General features: G+C 38.2%; 1 protein-coding gene across 15 annotated transcripts in view; it reads right to left on the bottom strand.

Moving 5' to 3' along the window:
• Positions 1-3,081: 3,081 nt before the first annotated feature.
• The window catches only part of LOC128688939 (titin homolog), a 748,574-nt gene continuing 736,033 nt past the window's right edge, over positions 3,082-15,622 (bottom strand). For all 15 annotated transcript variants that reach the window (XM_070085630.1, XM_070085629.1, XM_070085628.1 and 12 more), the window contains 7 exons: positions 10,563-10,728; positions 8,817-8,977; positions 8,324-8,514; positions 8,042-8,145; positions 5,015-5,156; positions 4,507-4,706; positions 3,082-3,258 (listed from right to left, as the gene is read on the bottom strand). In XM_070085630.1, the coding sequence (XP_069941731.1) occupies positions 3,102-3,258; positions 4,507-4,706; positions 5,015-5,156; positions 8,042-8,145; positions 8,324-8,514; positions 8,817-8,977; positions 10,563-10,728 (1,121 nt within the window). In that variant the 3' untranslated portion in view covers positions 3,082-3,101. The remainder of the gene's footprint in view (positions 3,259-4,506; positions 4,707-5,014; positions 5,157-8,041; positions 8,146-8,323; positions 8,515-8,816; positions 8,978-10,562; positions 10,729-15,622) is intronic.

Genomic DNA, 15,622 nt, shown 5'->3' on the forward strand with positions numbered 1-15,622 from the left:
ATGCTGGGTGTTAGCCAGGGACTGTTCAGTCTCTTAGCTGTCATCTGTTTAGTTTTTTTAGGGCAGTGCTTGTTATAGAGGTATTGGGTCTTTTTTAGAAAATTATTAAAACATTCGTCAATATCTGTATAGATTTCTAGCTCAGTGTGCCAGTCAATGTTTGTTACTGCTGTTGTGAAGTTATTAATGGCTGCCTCATTGTGAAGTCTGAAGATGACTTTAGTAGTGTCTTGGGGTATTTTACCAAGAGCTGTTATGAGGAAAGTAGGGTAGTGGTCTGTGGTATTATCTGTAATTATGCCTGATTTTAAAGGGGATATGGTGTTGGCCCAGATGTGGTCAAGTAGGGAAACACTAGTCTCCGTAACTCTTGTAGGTTTTGTTACTGTTGGTAGCAACATGTAGTTACTCATTGTGTTTGTGAATTCAGTTACGTGTGGGTCCTGGTCTTGCAGGAGATTTATATTGAAGTCACCTGAGAGTAGTAAGTGATCTTTGTTCATGCGTGCATCAGTTATCATACTTCCTAGGTTTTGACTAAATTGGCTAATGTTTGATTGTGGAACTCTGTAGATGTTTATCACTGTGAGAGGTTTTTGTAGGTATTTGGATTTGAATTGAGCTATTATATATTCCCCATGTTCATCCCTTGTGCAAGTATTAGTGATACATTCTAGTTGGTCTGAGTAGTATATAGCTGTGCCACCCCCTTGTTGGTCTGGCCTACAGTTGTGTATGGCTGTGTAACCAGGAATGGTATAGACATCTGTAGTATCAGGCTTTAGCCAGGTTTCAGTTAGTGTAATGATGGACATATTGGCATGCAAGGAATTTAGTAATGCTAGGAGGTCATCGTAATGCTTGCTTAAAGATCTGATATTGTAGTTAAAGATAGTTATGTTGTTGTTGGCTCTGAGAAGTGCCTTTGATTGTTCTGCTGTGTAGTAATTACAGTAACTGTTTGAATAATTTAAGTCATTAAATAAGAGGTTGGTATCAGGATCAATGCTTGTAATCATAAGATTTGTAGTGAATCTATAGTTAGAATTAAGTATAAAACAAAGTAAATATTCTAAAGCTAAAAAAATAGCACCTGAATTATTTGACAAATGTAAAAATAATGAGCTAAGGTAGTTTTTTAAAGCTAAAATAAAGGAGACAATATAAAAGGGACTAAAATAATTTGTGGTGAACAATAAAGTGGTAATCAAATAACTGCACTAAGGTCTAATATAATGACTTTTGTGGAGTCTATGTTTTGAGCTAGAATGAGCTATAGTACAACTAGATTTAATCTAATAATATAAAAATACAAATTAAAAACAGCACCCAGTTTTATACAGTATATATATATATCCTAGGTAGTAGGTTGGTAGACAGCAACCGCCCAGGGAGGTACTACCGTCCTGCCAAGTGAGTGTAAAACGAAAGCCTGTAATTGTTTTATGTGATGGTAGGATTGCTGGTGTCCTTTTTTCTGTCTCATAAACATGCAAGATTTCAGGTACGTCGTGCTACTTCTACTTACACTTAGGTCACACTACACATACATGTACAAGCATATATATACACACCCCTCTGGGTTTTCTTCTATTTTCTCTATTTTCTTTCTAGTTCTTGTTTATTTCCTCTTATCTCCATGGGGAAGTGGAACAGAATTCTTCCTCCGTAAGTCATGCATGTTGTAAGAGGAGACTAAAATGCCGGGAGCAAGGGGCTAGTAACCCCTTCTTCTGTATAAATTACTGAATTTAAAAAGAGAAACTTTCTTTTTGGGCCACCCTGCCTTGGTGGGAATCGGCCAGTGTGGCCCGAAAAAGAAAAACTTTCACCATCATTCACTCCATCACTGTCTTGCCAGAAGGGTGCTTTACACTACAGTTTTTAAACTGCAACATTAACACCCCTCCTTCAGAGTGCAGGCACTGTACTTCCCATCTCCAGGACTCAAGTCCGGCCTGCCGGTTTCCCTGAACCCCTTCATAAATGTTACTTTGCTCACACTCCAACAGCACGTCAAGTATTAAAAACCATTTGTCTCCATTCACTCCTATCAAACACGCTCACGCATGCCTGCTGGAAGTCCAAGCCCCTTGCACACAAAACCTCCTTTACCCCCTCCCTCCAACCTTTCCTAGGCCGACCCCTACCCCGCCTTCCTTCCACTACAGACTGATACACTCTTGAAGTTATTCTGTTTTGCTCCATTCTCTCCACATGTCCGAACCACCTCAACAACCCTTCCTCAGCCCTCTGGACAACAGTTTTGGTAATCCCGCACCTCCTCCTAACTTCCAAACTACGAATTCTCTGCATTATATTCATACCACACATTGCTCTCAGACATGACATCTCCACTGCCTCCAGCCTTCTCCTCGCTGCAACATTCATCACTCATGCTTCACACCCATATAAGAGCGTTGGTAAAACTATACTCTCATACATTCCCCTCTTTGCCTCCAAGGACAAAGTTCTTTGTCTCCACAGACTCCTAAGTGCACCACTCACCCTTTTCCCCTCATCAATTCTATGATTCACCTCATCTTTCATAGACCCATCCGCTGACACGTCCACTCCCAAATATCTGAATACATTCACCTCCTCCATACTCTCTCCCTCCAATCTGATATCCAATCTTTCATCACCTAATCTTTTTTGTTATCCTCATAACCTTACTCTTTCCTGTATTCACTTTCAATTTTCTTCTTTTGCACACCCTACCAAATTCATCCACAAATCTCTGCAACTTCTCTTCAGAATCTCCCAAGCGCACAGTGTCATCAGCAGAGAGCAACTGTGACAACTCCCACTTTATGTGTGATTCTTTATCTTTTAACTCCACGCCTCTTGCCAAGACCCTCGCATTTACTTCTCTTACAACCCCATCTATAAATATATTAAACAACCACGGTGACATCACACACACATATATATATATATATATATATATATATATATATATATATATATATATATATATATATATATATATATATATATATATATATAGACACACACACACAGGTTTGATGCATAAAGAGTGAAGGGTAGTTCAGATTCTCTGGATGAAGGGATTAAAATATAATACAAAGGCAACACACTTACTCTTTTTGTTGGATTAGTAGAGACGTTATAAAATCTTTGGCATCATCAGTAATAGCACTAAATGCATCATCATCGAAGTCAAACTCTGCAAGAGTTATATTGGCAAACGTCTCGGCATCATTGTCACCCATGAAAGGAGACAGGCCCGATAATCTGGTTGAAAATGCAGGTTAAATTATCCATCATACAGAACTCTTATAATTAAGTAAGATGCACTGAGTCTCAACTCTTCCCAATTTCTTTCCTGAAATCTGATGCAGTAATGTTTGTCATCTAAAAGGCTTAATTTATGTGATTGTGAAAAGATTCCTAATTCAATAGGCTAGGGCTTCAATATAAGGTTAAATTACAGCATTTTGGACCTTGTAATGGCTAGTACTAATACTTGCAAGATGAAATATCATGTAATAGTTACTAGCATTATATAATTTAAAAGAAACTGAATATCTTTGCCTTACATCTAGGGCCCTCTCCTATAAAGTGGCAAGAGATGTATATTTAAAATTGACAAGGTAAAGTCACCTTTACAGAGGGTATTAATCTCCATATCACATAAGTCATTTGCTGCATCTAGTATCTACTGTAAATGAAACATGACAACTTGAATTACTAATATAACCCTCATCTTCATTTTAATAACTAAACTTTTTGGGATAATTAGGGAATTCTCCCAGTACTGTACTTTATTAATTGATGCTTTTTACAGTATAATATTCTTTCCTTGGTTAGCATTTATTTTGAGTGACTGTGGACCACCTTGAGTTTGTTTGTAAGGTGATATCTTAACCAGTCTTTAAGCATTAGAATTAATCAGCCCAAAATGCATTTGCATATTTACTAGTGTTTTTTTTGTACCTAACAATGTTTTATTACATGCAAATTACATTATCTTTGTATAGCATAAGAGAAATAAAAATTTAATTTGAATTATCTCACAGTACAGTATCTAACTCCCAAACAATCATTGGTATAGTAATTCGCAGGGTTTAGGCACTTGAAATAGAAGTCAAGCCTAAGTCATGACTAATAGGAAATTTTACATGGCTGCATTATTTTAAAATAATTTTGCTCTAATCTGTTTTATTCTGACATAAGAATGAGCACATAACTGAATCACAGTTATTAAGATGCACGTCAAGTTTCTGATTCGGAATGCACATCGCATCTTTCTAAAAAATATATTTTTCTCTTATTTTCCTTATTTTTCAGAAATTACCTATTACATTTAGGAGGGGAGTGCTAAACCCAATGGCATCATGCAGTGCCTAGGAAATGAGAGGCATTGAGGTTTGATCTAAGGAGGAGAAAAGCTCCCACTCCTTTGATCAAGAGCCCCTCACTGGCTTCAAGGAACCTCCTTTAAGGGATTAGAAATTACATATTAAAAACTATGATACTTACAAAACATAACAGATAACTCCTACAGACCACATATCTGAAGAAAATCCAATTGGTTCATAGTTAATGATTTCTGGGGCAATAAACTCCGGTGTTCCAAAGAGGACCCTGCATGGATCTTCCGGGTTAAAACGGCGAGCAAGCCCAAAGTCTATGAGCTTGATTTGATGGGATGTCCGACGTACACACAATATGTTCTCAGGCTGGGGAATACACAGTATTGGCACTTATAAATAAATGTACTTCATATAATTTTCAGAAAGGTCCAGTATAGTATGGTAAAAGTGTAAATGTAGAATCTTTTATATGGAAGAAAATTAAGTTAGGGTGCTATAGTTCACACTGCACCTGTATATGTATGCCATGCCATGATATGTATGAAATGTAAACAGAGCCTACATAACTTAAATATTTCCTTATTAATTAAAATAGCATAAATCCACATGTCACTAGGAATAGTACAAGCATTTGTGAAGTATCAGAAAATAATATCCAACTGTTTATAACTCACTTTCAAATCAAGATGCACAATAAGATTTTTATGCATGTAATCGACTCCTTCACAGATTTGTCTTACAAAGAGAATACAATCTCGCTCTGTCAAGGCAAAGTCGTCGGCCACAACACGTTCAAATAGTTCCCCTCCTGATATACTGCAATAAGTAAGTTTATGAAATAAAAAAAAAATTTATTACGTGAACATTCAAACAATGACAATTTTGTCTAAAAAAAAAGAAAATACTTTTATTTGGTTTGTATGAGATTTCTCGTCTAGTTACACTGTTCAGTAAATGCAGAATACTGTTATAGATATTCTCTGGTTCTGCTAATACTGGAAAAAAGTATACGTACACTAATATGTTATATAAAACACGGCCTACTCATATTCAAATGCAGAAATTATTATAAAGTGCTAAACCGATCAAATGCTGAAAGCCCAACAAAAAAATTTAAATTAACATTCTTACAGTCATCAACTTCTGCACATGTCCAATTTGTTAAAAATATAACCTGTTACAAGTACATAGACTGAAGCCAACTGCTTGCTATACCTTTACATTAATTCAGAGTAGTGTATGTAAATTAGCTCAAACCAAATTCTATAAGGTTCTGATTGTGTGTCAGCATTGTTATTTTTCTATGAACTTAAATTATACTAATAAATCTAGCAATTTCTTAGGAGAATGAGTTGTAAAACTAATTTAAGACCTTCACATCGAGTGATTATGCTATAAAATGAGTTGTATGCTTTGTCCAATCGACTACATTTACAGGAATAATAATACTGTATAATCAAATTAAGTACTAAATGCAAAAAGTCTTATTTCTAGTGAGCAAGACATTATCAGTATTAACAAGGCTGAATTAAAAATAATTTTTCTTGTTATTTTAACAAATGTAGTGACCGTTTGTATGTTAATTTTATGCTTGTGTGATAAGCAAATCTTGAAGCATACTGTTTTTGTCCAATCCTATCCCTGTTCTTATTTCAGCATTCCTTCATCTTCCATATTTTGTTAGGCTTATACTATCTCATATTTTGTATTGTAATTTAAGTAACTAACAGCACTCACCCTACTAGATAATTATGTATTTTTTTTTTTTTTAACATGTTTCTGTTTCCCACAGAGGCAGGGTGACCCAAAAAAGAAATGCTTTCATAAAGTTTTTCTTTTTTTACTTTTAGTAATTTATACAGAAGGGGTTACTAGCCCCTTGTTCACAGCATCTTAGTCCCCTCTTACAACACACATGGCTTATGGAGGAAGGATTCATTTCCACTTCCCCATGGAGTTATATTTTCTCTATTGTAATTTTTTATACAAATTAACATGTAATGTTTGTTTTTAAGTTCCTACTAAATATTAGACCCTTCGAGAAAAAATAAAAATGAAAATGAAATATTGTATGTAACATCAAAGTTTAAGTCTGATATAGTTTAAGTTTTGCCCTCAACAATGAGCATTTGTGAATAAGTAAGAGCATTATTAAAGTGATGTGTCATATATAATGGGAACGAGAGGAGTCACTCTTGCTACTGCGTTACTCCATCACCCTCCTTCCCTCACTAAAGGAGGGAGGGAATGCAACAGGAATGGAGGTGAAGTAGAAGAGAGGGAGTGGGAGAAAGGGGAAGAAAGAGGGAGGAAAAGAAATAGAAGAGTGACTTGAGTACTGTACTATGCACTTCTATTAATCTAATGAAAAACTAAATGAGATTGGATATGTAATATTATGGTTGGGAAACATACCCCTGAGTAGAACATGGGTATCTATGGGAAAGATAGGGTCAGAGCTCTAAACCCCTGGGTAGCAATCCTCAGGAACTCTAACATCATTAAATTGCTGTACATACATTGGGAGTCTGTATTAGCATACAAGCTACCCAATGGTACTCTACATAATTAACCAATCGTTTCCATACTTCAGCTGTTAAAAGCAAACTGCTCATATTAAACAAGCAACTTTTTTAATGATCAATTTCCTACTTGGGTTCAAATGACTGAGCCAAAATAAGGGCAGATAAATTCACTTCATGCCTTGGGTAAGTGCAAATAAAAAAAAATAAAAAATCTTTAAACATACATACATGGATATTACAATGAATGAGTTAAAAGTCTGCACGAGTACAGATCTAATGCAGCTCTGGGATTATCACCTTTATGTTCTAAGTAAAGTTCCTTGTTATGAAAAGCATTTCATTCAGACCTACTTAATACTAGTGCACATATTTAGACAAGAATCATAATGCATAATTAGAGCAAAAATATTTTCTACAAGCGGTTTAAATTACAATGGTGAGGTAGCAACTGAATAAGTTACGAGTTTAAACTGGACAGAGTAAACATCAATGTTATGATTATAAACATTATGAAGTTCAGTATTTTTTTTTTTAAGTTATTGGAAACTAAAGTTTTTTAATTCTTCAAAGAACAATGTTCCAAATTTTTGGTTCTTTGATTTGCTTCAAGATTTTGTTGGTCTTACACATGGAATATCAAAGAGAGAGATTTATTTCTGTTGTCTTATACATGTTGCAGCTCAGGGTTAATATCTGTATTGAGTGTTCTGCATGTAATAGTGTAGTAGTAGTAGTATAGATGCTTTACATATGAAGTTCAAATCTCTAAATACAGTGGACCCCCGGTTAACGAACTTTTTTCATTCCAGTAGTATGTTCAGGTGCCAGTACTGACCGAATTTTTTCCCATAAGGAATATTGTGAAGTAGATTAGTCCATTTCAGACCCCCAAACATACACGTACAAACGCACTTACATAAATACACTTACATAATTGGTCGCATTTGGAGGTGATCGTTAAGCGGGGGTCCACTGTATTAGGGATGATTGGTGATGTTTGGAATGAGATTGAGTTATTATTCTAATGGTAGAGATTTGTTGGTTTATGACTGGCTTCAGATGATTTACTGTTCTAGAACCCCATATGCATATACCATAGATGAGGCAAGTATAACCACTGCCAATATATTGTAAATATACTTAAAACTAGTTACTAAATTGACAAAAATCGCTTACTATTCCATAACCATAACCATTTCTCTTTGTTGCTCATATGCTGCTAGAAGTTGAAGAAGTTTTGGATGCCGCAGAGAATTCATGATATCTATCTCCTCACGAACCTGCAAGACCAATGATAGTCATTACTGAAGTTTAGGTACACAGTTCAGTATTTGGGTTATGGTAATCACTTACTGATATAGCACCAGTCATTATATTAATTTTGAGCACAAGTGGTAATAATGATCAGATTGCATGTAATGGGATTACAGATAATAATAATATACACTACACCATTACCTTTTCTTTTTCCCTAGCATTTCTGGACTTTATAATTTTTGCAGCTCTTCTTGTACCATTAGCTTTCTCTGTTACTCTGTACACAATTCCAAAACGACCTTTTCCTACTTCCTCGTGCATGCTATACTTCTTATCAAAAAGATTACCAGGTTCAATCTCAACATTCAACGGTGCAAATGCAGTTTCATGATCTACAAAGAAAGAATTGCATACAAATACAAGTTGTATCCATTGCATGTTGGGTCATAAAAAACTATTTAATGAAATTTAATTATCCAGACAAGTACTGTAATAATAAATCACAGTTGGCATAAAATCAGTAAATTTTTTAAACTATTCAAATCTCTGTGTCTGACAAACACACGTTAAACCATACTTTCTGACATCTATGTTTGGTAAAGATTTATCAGTCATATAATAGCTAATATGTAAACCAAGAAAAAATGAGACAGTTTAAACATTGTAAATGGCAAGTATATTAATGGTAAATTACCTTCAGGCTCAGGCTCTTCCTCATCAACAGGGTCACTAGTGGTGACTGGAGTGGAGGGCTTCGAGGGCTCTGACACCCCATGCACATTCTGGGCTCGCACACGAAACTCGTATTGGCAGTTTTTCTCCAGGCCCCGCGCAATGTATGATGTTGAATGGCACCTAAATTGTAAATTTTCATACAAAATATCTGATATACTTTTAACTGAATATATTCATATATCACGATGTCTAAATTTCAGCCACTCAGTGTAGCTTACTAAACACAAGTTATTAACTAGACAGGAGGATATTTTATTACAAAAAAGCACAAGTCGCCCAGTCTATGGTGAGCTTAAGGTATCAAAGGTAAGCAACTGCAGGTACTCAACAGTATATGATACTTTAAAATTAGAACCACCATTAACTAATAAAAAAATTTCTTCAGGGGATTTTTAGATATCAGCATATAAAAATATTATACCTTACATTCATTCTTTGCAAATAACAAGAATGAAGTTAAGCTCTGAAGTAAGATTAAACAATTCCAAACCAATTTTCAACTAATTTATCCCTGTAAAGTTAATGGTACAAGATTACATAGGAGAAAGTCAGGCTGCTTCTTATGTTTTATGCAGTATTGTGTAAAATCAGGTCTTGCAGAAACAAGCATTTGAACTGTCACATCTTTGCTAATTTTATATAAAAAATTAAGATTTGAAGACAGCTTTGGATGTACAGATTTTAAAATAAGTTTAATTTCATCACACTGGTGGGATTATTATTTATGGTACTTTCAGTTATTAAGAATGCCAGAACTTAAAAAAAAAATTATCATTTTTTTTGATATCCCTAGACAATGAGCACTATGGATGAGCTCCAGTAACAGCATTGAGCAAGAACATGCACTCACACTGAACCTAGGACAAAGGACCCATTCTTTTAAGAAAACTATATACAAACCACCCTTGCTCTTCCCTAATATGCACAAAGTAATTACTGTACATGCAATATGAAAGACAATTTAGTAAAATTTTAATTTTCAAATTCAAAATCCATTTGTACAAAATTGGATGATATTACATAAATCACATAAAGCCCCTTTATTATGCAAAGCATTTTGGGCAAGCTTAAACCTAACTTACATCTAGAAGGATTATAATATTTTACATACACTTATAAGACCTTAATAATATTCACAGTAAAAATAAATTCAGTATGACTCAAATGTATATGATGGTGATAAAATAATAGCAATGTACATGAGAATAAGAACACTTAGATTGTACTATATTAAAATTATTGTTACTTCAAAATAAAAATCTTGATAAAAATTGCAATAAGAGTGAAACTAGTTGACTGAATTAATACAAAATATGATGAGAACGTATATGCCTATGTAATTACGTATATATGAAAGAAAACTTGGGAGAACAGGGACAGTATTGGATGACAAACAGGGTTTCAGTATTTGTTTGACATAATAAATTGCAGTTAGGATCACATTATTGTATGGAGGTGCTTTTAAATACATAGTAGCTTTGAAGTGGCTAGCAGATAGGGAACCTCTGGAATCTTCAGGTCCCTTTTTGCACATTGAGTTTTTGCACAGGTTGAGCTGGACACAGGGAAGAGATTTTGGTGTACAGTCTTATGCCTGTGTGTTTGGTTGCAGCTATCAAGAAAGTTTCAGAGTGGGATAAATATTAGAACTGACTGTTTTATCAGGGATGTGATTAAGAATAAAACTTCTTAGTAAGTAACTAACCCATTGATAAGGGTGTACCATTCATGTTGACCAGACTTGCATGCCTCCACTGTGTAACCAGTTACCACTGATCCACCATCATAGGTGGGCCCATACCATGACAGGGTGACTGAGTCAGCTGTTACTTCACTGTGGTTGGGTTTGTCAGCAGGAGGTTCAGGGGCACCTACAACACAAATCATTTTTTTTATTCTCATCTACAACATACAGTTTATGCACCCAAAACAGGAGCGAGTAACAACCCAAATCTACTTATGAAGATGAAGTTTCTATAGTATCTCGTTTAGGTATCACATGATCCAGAAGTATCAATCATTTTAAATTAACTATAATTTATGTGGTAAACTCATCATTCAAATAAAGATAGTAATTTCAGAATTTGTTTACAAAAAAGAATTTATCTGACTAAAATGTAAGATGTGAAAAGAGAGAGAGAGAGGGGGATTGATAGATTACATTTTCTAAGACTGTAGGAAGGCATTTGATACTGTATGCATGAAGGTGGGCCAAAAACATGAGATTCAGGTGGGAACAACAGGGAATGTACTCCAATGAATTACTGTCTTTAGCAAGGTAAGCAAAGAGTGACTGTTGGGTAAGAGATGTCAGAATGAGGAAGAGTAACTATCAGGGTTAAGCAAGGGTCCATGTTAGTACAAGTAATGGGGAGAATAAAAACAGATGAGGACAGGGAAAGGCTCCAAAGGGATCTGGACAAATTGATAAAAAAAAAATGATTAGATAAGTGGTTGCTTTAATTCAACCCCACTAAACACAAGGTCATGAAGATAGGGAAGGAGCAAGACCAGAAAATGGGGATAACTAGAGAAACAGAGGCTGCAGACTTTACTCAGAGAAACCTAGAGGTGAGCATAGTGCCCAGCATAACACCAGACTCGCATCAGCCAAATAATCTCTGCAGTCAATGCTAGTCTGGCAAAATATAGAGTAGCCTTCAGGAATCTAAACAGAGCAATTCTCTACCATTAATATAACATACATTTGGCCCATTTTAGAGTATGTGGCACCAGTATGGAATCCACACCTAAAAAAGCATTTTAAGAAACTGGAGAAAGTGCAGAAGTATGCAATAAGGCTAAGGGGTTGAGCTATGAGGAGGCTAATGGCAACAGAAAAAACAATGAAGGGCAGAATAATCAGTACATAACATACAAAATAATCAAGGAAATTGATAAGGTAGGAAGAGATAGGGTGTTTGAGAGGCGAGAAATATGAACTCGGGGAACAGCTGTAGTTAGTCACAGACGAGCCACAATGATGGTTGGAAGTATTTCTTCAGTCTCAGAGTGGTCGGGAAGTGGAATGATCTGGGTGAAGAAATGATAGAGGCAAGCTTCACACAGAGTTTTATAAGAAGGTATGATAGGGCCCATACGAGTAACAGAGAATGAATCCAGAGAGAGAGACAAGTTAAGAGAAAGTGTCAGGATCTGAGAACTGACATGTGCACATGCATGTATATGTACACCCACACACACACAGATCCTGCCCCCCCCACACCCATACATTTCATTCTGGAAAAATACACCGACTTTGCTCTCTGTAAATAAAGCATTACTGTGTGTGTGTGTGTGTGTGTTAGTTACCATTTTGTTACCATTTTGTCCTAGGCACATGTCGATTAGACACTAGGCCTGTTGTGTGTGTAGGTGTGTGTGTGTGTAGGTGTGTGTGTGTAGGTGTGTGTGTAGAGGTGTGTGTGTGTAGGTGTGTGTGTGTGTAGGTGTGTGTGTGTGTGTAGGTGTGTAGGTGTGTGTGTAGGTGTGTAGGTGTGTGTGTGTGTGTGTAGGTGTGTGTGTGTGTAGGTGTGTAGGTGTGTGTGTGTGTGTAGGTGTGTGTGTGTGTGTGTGTGTGTGTGTAGGTGTGTACTCACCTAGTTGTACTCACCTAGTTGAGGTTGCGGGGGTCGAGTCCGAGCTCCTGGCCCCGCCTCTTCACTGATCGCTACTAGGTCACTCTCTCTGAACCGTGAGCTTTATCATACCTCTGCTTAAAGCTATGTATGGATCCTGCCTCCACTACATCGCTTCCCAAACTATTCCACTTACTGACTACTCTGTGGCTGAAGAAATACTTCCTAACATCCCTGTGATTCATCTGTGTCTTCAACTTCCAACTGTGTCCCCTTGTTACTGTGTCCAATCTCTGGAACATCCTGTCTTTGTCCACCTTGTCAATTCCTCTCAGTATTTTGTATGTCGTTATCATGTCCCCCCTATCTCTCCTGTCCTCCAGTGTCGTCAGGTTGATTTCCCTTAACCTCTCCTCGTAGGACATACCTCTTAGCTCTGGGACTAGTCTTGTTGCAAACCTTTGCACTTTCTCTAGTTTCTTCACGTGCTTGGCTAGGTGTGGGTTCCAAACTGGTGCCGCATACTCCAATATGGGCCTAACGTACACGGTGTACAGGGTCCTGAATGATTCCTTATTAAGATGTCGGAATGCTGTTCTGAGGTTTGCCAGGCGCCCATATGCTGCAGCAGTTATTTGGTTGATGTGCGCTTCAGGAGATGTGCCTGGTGTTATACTCACCCCAAGATCTTTTTCCTTGAGTGAGGTTTGTAGTCTCTGGCCCCCTAGACTGTACTCCGTCTGCAGTCTTCTTTGCCCTTCCCCAATCTTCATGACTTTGCACTTGGTGGGATTGAACTCCAGGAGCCAATTGCTGGACCAGGTCTGCAGCCTGTCCAGATCCCTTTGTAGTTCTGCCTGGTCTTCGATCGAGTGAATTCTTCTCATCAACTTCACGTCATCTGTGTGTGTGTCTGTGTGTGTGTGTGTGTCTCTGTATATGCGTGTGTATGTCAGTTGTGTCTGTATATGTGTGTGTATGTTACTTATGTCTGTATATGTGTGTGTATGTTAGTTGTGTCTGTATATGTGTATCTGTGCGTCTGCGAGTACGTGCGAGCGTACGTGTACACGTGTGCGTGCAAGAGAATTGCCGTGCATGCAATGACCTGCTTCCGGTGCGATATTTTGTATTTTTTGGCAAATTAGTGAACACATTTTGTCATGCTGTTGTCGTGCTTTTGTGTGTGATGATAGAGTTTTGTGTGCGTGTGTGCGTGTTGTTTGTATGTGTATGTCCTCACCCATTTTTAGCTGCAGGGGTCGTGTACTCACCTATTTGTGGTTGCAGGGGTCTAGTCATAGCTCCTGGCCCTGCCTCTTCACTGATTGCTACTAGGTCCTCTCTCTCCCTACTCCATGAGCTTTATCATACCTCGCCTTAAAACTATGCATGGTTCCCGCCTCCACTACGTCACTTTCTAGGCTATTCCACGGCCTGACTACTCTATGACTGAAGAAATACTTCCTAACATCCCTTTGATTCATCTGAGTCTTCAACTTCCAATTGTGACCTCTTGTTTCTGTGTCCCATCTCTGGAACATCCCGCTTTGTCCACCTTGTCTATTCCGCGCAGTATTTTATACGTCGTTATCATGTCTTCCCTGACCCTCCTGTCCTCCAGTGTCGTCAGTTCGATTTCCCTCAACCTTTCTTCGTAGGACAATCCCCTTAGCTCTGGGACTAGTCTTGTTGCAAACCTTCGTGTGTGTGTTAGTTACCATTTTGTCCTAGGCACATGTCGATTAGACACTAGGCCTGTTTTATCGGTGTGTGTGTGTGTGTGTGTGCGCATGCGTGTGTGTGTGTGTGCATGCGTGTGTGTGTACTCACCTATTTGTACTCACCTATTTGTGGTTGCAGGGGTCGAGTCCTAGCTCCTGGCCCCGCCTCTTCACCGGTTGCTACTAGGCCCCCTCTCTCCCCGCTCCATGAGCTTTATCAAACCTCGTCTTAAAACTGTATGTTTCCTGCCTCCACTACGTCATTTTCTAGGCTGTTCCACTGCCTTACAACTCTATGACTGAAGAAATACTTCCTACTATCTCTCTGACTCATTTGTGTCTTCAACTTCCAATTGTGGCCTCTTGTTTCTGTGTCCCCTCCCTGGAACATCCTGTCCTTGTCCACCTTGTCTATTCCACGCAGTATTTTATATGTCGTTATCATGTCTCCCCTGACCCTCCTGTCCTCCAGTGTCGTCAGGCCGATTTCCCTTAATCTTTCTTCATAGGACATTCCCCTTAGCTCTGGAACTAACCTTGTTGCAAACCTTTGTACTTTCTCTAGTTTCTTGACATGCTTTATCAAGTGCGGGTTCCAAACAGGTGCTGCATACTCCAGTATGGGCCTGACATACACGGTGTACAGTGTCTTGAATGATTCCTTACTAAGGTGTCGGAATGCTGTTCTCAGGTTTGCCAGGCGCCCATATGCTGCAGCAGTTATCTGATTGATGTGTGCTTCCGGAGACATGCTCGGTGTTATACTCACCCCAAGATCTTTCTCCTTGAGTGAGGTTTGCAGTCTTTGGCCACCTAGCCTATACTCTGTCTGTGGTCTTCTGTGCCCTTCCCCTATCTTCATGACTTTGCATTTGGCAGGATTAAATTCGAGAAGCCATTTGCTGGACCAGGTGTCCAGTCTGTCCAGGTCTCTTTGAAGTCCTGCCTGGTCCTCATCAGATTTAATTCTCCTCATTAACTTCACATCATCTGCAAACAGGGACACTTCTGAGTCTAACCCTTCCGTCATGTCGTTCACATATACCAAAAATAGCACTGGTCCTAGGACCGACCCCTGTGGGACCCCGCTCGTCACAGGTGCCCACTGTGATACATCATTACGTACCATGACTCGTTGTTGCCTCCCTGTCAGGTATTCTCTGATCCATTGCAGTGCCCTTCCTGTTATATGCGCCTGATGCTCTAGCTTCTGCACTAATCTCTTGTGAGGAACTGTGTCAAAGGCCTTCTTGCAGTCCAAGAAGATGCAATCAACCCACCCCTCTCTCTCTTGTCTTACTTCTGTTATTTTATCATAAAACTCCAGAAGGTTTGTGACACAGGATTTGTGTGTGTGTGTGTGTGTGTGTGTGTGTGTGTGTGTGTGTGTGTATGTGTGTGTGTGTGTGTGTGTGTGTGTGTGTGTGTGTGTGTGTGTGTGTGTGTGTGTGTGTGTGTGTGTG

The sequence above is a fragment of the Cherax quadricarinatus genome, chromosome 16 (assembly GCF_038502225.1).
Source record: "Cherax quadricarinatus isolate ZL_2023a chromosome 16, ASM3850222v1, whole genome shotgun sequence".
NCBI lineage: Eukaryota > Metazoa > Arthropoda > Malacostraca > Decapoda > Parastacidae > Cherax > Cherax quadricarinatus.